General features: G+C 44.3%; 1 protein-coding gene across 1 annotated transcript; it reads left to right on the forward strand.

Moving 5' to 3' along the window:
* The first annotated feature begins 1029 nt into the window (after positions 1–1029).
* Positions 1030–1851, forward strand: LOC119667453. Its single transcript, XM_038076745.1, has 2 exons — positions 1030–1090; positions 1229–1851. The coding sequence occupies exons 1-2, from the start codon at positions 1030–1032 to the stop codon at positions 1849–1851; spliced, it is 684 nt and encodes a 227-aa protein (XP_037932673.1).
* The last annotated feature ends 1537 nt before the right edge of the window (positions 1852–3388 follow it).

The raw sequence follows: 3388 nt of genomic DNA on the forward strand, positions 1-3388 counted from the left end.
GACGACTGTATTGAGGTTTGTCTTGCCCATGTTTCAACGTCTCAAAGTCTTCCGCTAAAATGATTAGTTCATCTAACGTCGTAAAGTCCCTTCGTTTGATGTACATCTGGTAGCTGATTAAAGAATTCCTGTATATCCTTTCGAGTTGTTGTGATGGAGAAATATCAGCCTGCCGCATTAAATTCTGAAGTGTTAAAACATAGTCTTTAAACGGTTCTTCCTGTTTTTGCTGTCTCGACCGGATTTCGTCTTCCAGTTTTTCGAAATACCGCGCAGGTAAAAAAAATTGAAGGAAGTCGTTTTTAAATTGAGACCAAAGTTGCCACTGCCTATTATTGTTTCGATACCACATTAAAGCTCTTTCCTTCAGGAGTTCCGGCATTGTGCGTGGAATAGCATTGAGGTCGATGTTTTCCATGGTTGCTACTTCTTCAACTCTCTCGATAAAGGCTAGCGGGTCTCTTCCACCATTATATTGGACTGACCAGCTTCTTACTTAAGCCATGGTTGGAACATTAAGTGATGTCAAAACTGGTACTAGTGAATTGCTCATTTTTCCTTCTATACTGGAATTGGTACTTGTTCTTGTATGATTCTGTGCGAGGATTGTTAACTCATTGCGGGTGACCGAGTCGTAGTTTCCTTCTTCAATGAAATTAGTCATGCGTCGGCGTAGTTCTTCCATTGTTCCTGTTGTATCTAACTGAAAGTTTTCCAATTGTTTACTCAGTTCATCTTTGCGAATATTATAGAACCTGTGGGAGCGACGCAGTAGTCTGTGAGTTATTTGAAATTTAAATGTAAAATTCAATGTAAAATATATTCAGTTTATTAATTGTTTTTAAGGAAAACGTTTCCAATTTTGTTCTTAAATAAAGTTGTTTATTGTTGTTAAATTTTCGTGTCTTTATCTATTAGCAAAGTGTGGAGTCCTTTGTTAAAGTGGTGACCCCGACGTGATCATAACAAACGGTTACACCCACCAAAATTAGTTGAACAATATTTTTGCAAGTAACATTTTCAAGCAGCATGTCTTTGTCGACGGTTAACGAAGCCGCAGCAGTGCAGCGAGGGAGTGAGTTATCAGAAGGTAATCTGAGTCGCGTGTCCGTCAAGGTACCGCCATTTTGGCACGAACGACCAGAAATTTGGTTCGCGCAAATCGAGGCGTAGTTTGCAGTCGCCGCTATAACTAGCGACGTTACGAAATTCAATACTGTCGTCGCAGCGATTGAGTCCAGTGTCATTGCTGATGTAGCCGATGCTGTTTTACCCCCGCCTGCAACTGGTAAATACAGTTACTTGAAGAACCAGATTATAGAGCGGTTTGGTGAAAGTGAGCAACGGAAGATCCAGAGGCTCCTTTCTGAGATCGAATTAGGAGATCGTCGACCATCGCAGTTGTTGAATGAGCTGATAGCACTAGCGAAGGATAAAGTTAGTAACGAATTCCTGAAGTCACTTTGGCTCCAACGTCTACCTTCGCAGGTACGTGCCATTTCACAAACATCAAGTGTTGATCTGGTAGAATTAGCTAAACTGGCTGATAGAATTTGTGAAGCGGGCGATTATCATCAAATAGCTGCAGCGTCATCTAGTGGAAGTAGCGTTTCGAACGAGACAGCCATGTTGTGCCAGCGTTTGGATCAAATTGAGCAGCGGTTAAGCAGATTGGATTTTGGTGGACGCCAGCCATCGAGAACGCAACAGCCCTCACGCAGAAAGAGCCGAACGCGATCGCAGTCCTCAAACCACTCCGGTTGGTGCTGGTTTCATAGTAGGTTCGGGGAGCAAGCACGCAGATGTCGTCAGCCATGCACGTATATATCCAATGCAAAGTCAAAAAACTAAGCATGCCGCAATCGACGTCGAGCCGATTGGAGGGCAACGTAATTATAGCTCGACTGACAATACGAGATCCGGCGACATCAACCGCATTTCTTATCGACACCGGAGCGGATCTTTCTGTACTACCGAAAAAATACGGTATCAAACGAGGTCAGTCAGTTGTTTCATTATTACCCAGCTTGTTTGCTGCTAATGGCACGCCGATACGCGCATACGGCACCAAATGTTTGTCATTATCCCTTGGTTTAAGGCGCGATTTCCCATGGACGTTTGTGGTGGCGGATGTTAACTATCCCATAGTCGGCGCAGATTTCTTGAGGTATTATGATTTACTTGTTGACATGAAACGGAAACAGCTATTGGACAGCAAAACGTTATTAGTAGCGAGAGGCGCGGCAGCAGTTGGGCAGGTGAACGGCATCCGAGCCAACTCTATTGCAGGTGACTACAGTTCTTTGTTGAATGAATATCGTGATCTAGCCACATTGTGTGATAATTCTCGCACGTGTGACACGCACGTTGAACATTTCATCGAGACTACTGGTGCTCCAGTTTTTGCCCGTCCACGACGTTTGTCTGGGATAAAATTGGAGGAAGCAAAGAAGGAGTTTGATTATTTGTTACGAAAAGGCATTTGTCAGCCGTCAAAGAGTCCTTGGTCGAGCCCATTGCATATGGTTCGGAAGAGTGATGGCTCGTGGCGACCATGCGGTGACTATCGTATGTTGAATGCACGAACGAAGCCGGACCGGTACCCGATCCCTTTCCTGCATGACGTAACAACCATTCTCCATGGAAAAAACATTTTTTCTAAGATTGATTTACAAAAGGCGTACCACCAGATTCCAATGGCGGAATGCGATATACCGAAAACGGCGATTACTACCCCTTTTGGGTTATTCGAGTTCCGTTTCATGACATTTGGCTTACGAAACGCAGCCCAGACATTTCAACGGTTTATTAACGCAACCTTGGCTGGACTAGATTTTGTTTTCGCATACATCGATGACATATTAATTGCTTCAAAAGACGCCGCAGAACATCGAGTTCATCTCCAAACCGTTTTTGAGCGTCTTCGTCAAGCTGGTCTGACAGTGAATTTTGCCAAGTGTGAATTTGGTTGCAGCGAGATCGAATTCTTGGGCCACTCCATCAGTGCACACGGTTTCAAGCCTCCCGAAAGCAAGGTAGCCGCAATTCGTGATTTCCACTTCCAACAACGATGAAGGAGCTTCGGTGCTTCCTGGGGATGATTAACTTTTATCGACCGTTTCTACGCAACGCCGTCAGCAGTCAGCGATGTCTGTTCAATCTCACTCCTGGGAATCGAAAAAACGATAATAGCAAGATTATCTGGAAGCCAGAAGACATTTCCGCATTCGAGTCTTGCAAGGCGGATTTAGCACATTCTACAATTCTCAACTTCATGGCGTCGGATTCTCAGCTAACGTTGACCACTGATGCGTCCGATACAGCAGTCGGTGCTGTTTTGCAGCAGATTGTAGAAGGCAAGTCGCAACCTTTGGCATTTTATTCGAAG

The sequence above is a fragment of the Teleopsis dalmanni genome, chromosome 1 (assembly GCF_002237135.1).
Source record: "Teleopsis dalmanni isolate 2A chromosome 1, ASM223713v2, whole genome shotgun sequence".
NCBI lineage: Eukaryota > Metazoa > Arthropoda > Insecta > Diptera > Diopsidae > Teleopsis > Teleopsis dalmanni.

Excerpts from the sequence above, each read along its gene's own strand:
- LOC119667453 (XM_038076745.1), top strand. The coding sequence starts at position 1,030 with ATGTCTTTGTCGACGGTTAACGAAGCCGCAGCAGTGCAGCGAGGGAGT. Across the intron at positions 1,091-1,228 it reads AGGGAGTGAGTTATCAGAAG|CGATTGAGTCCAGTGTCATT; the intron begins GTAATCTGAGTC and ends CTGTCGTCGCAG.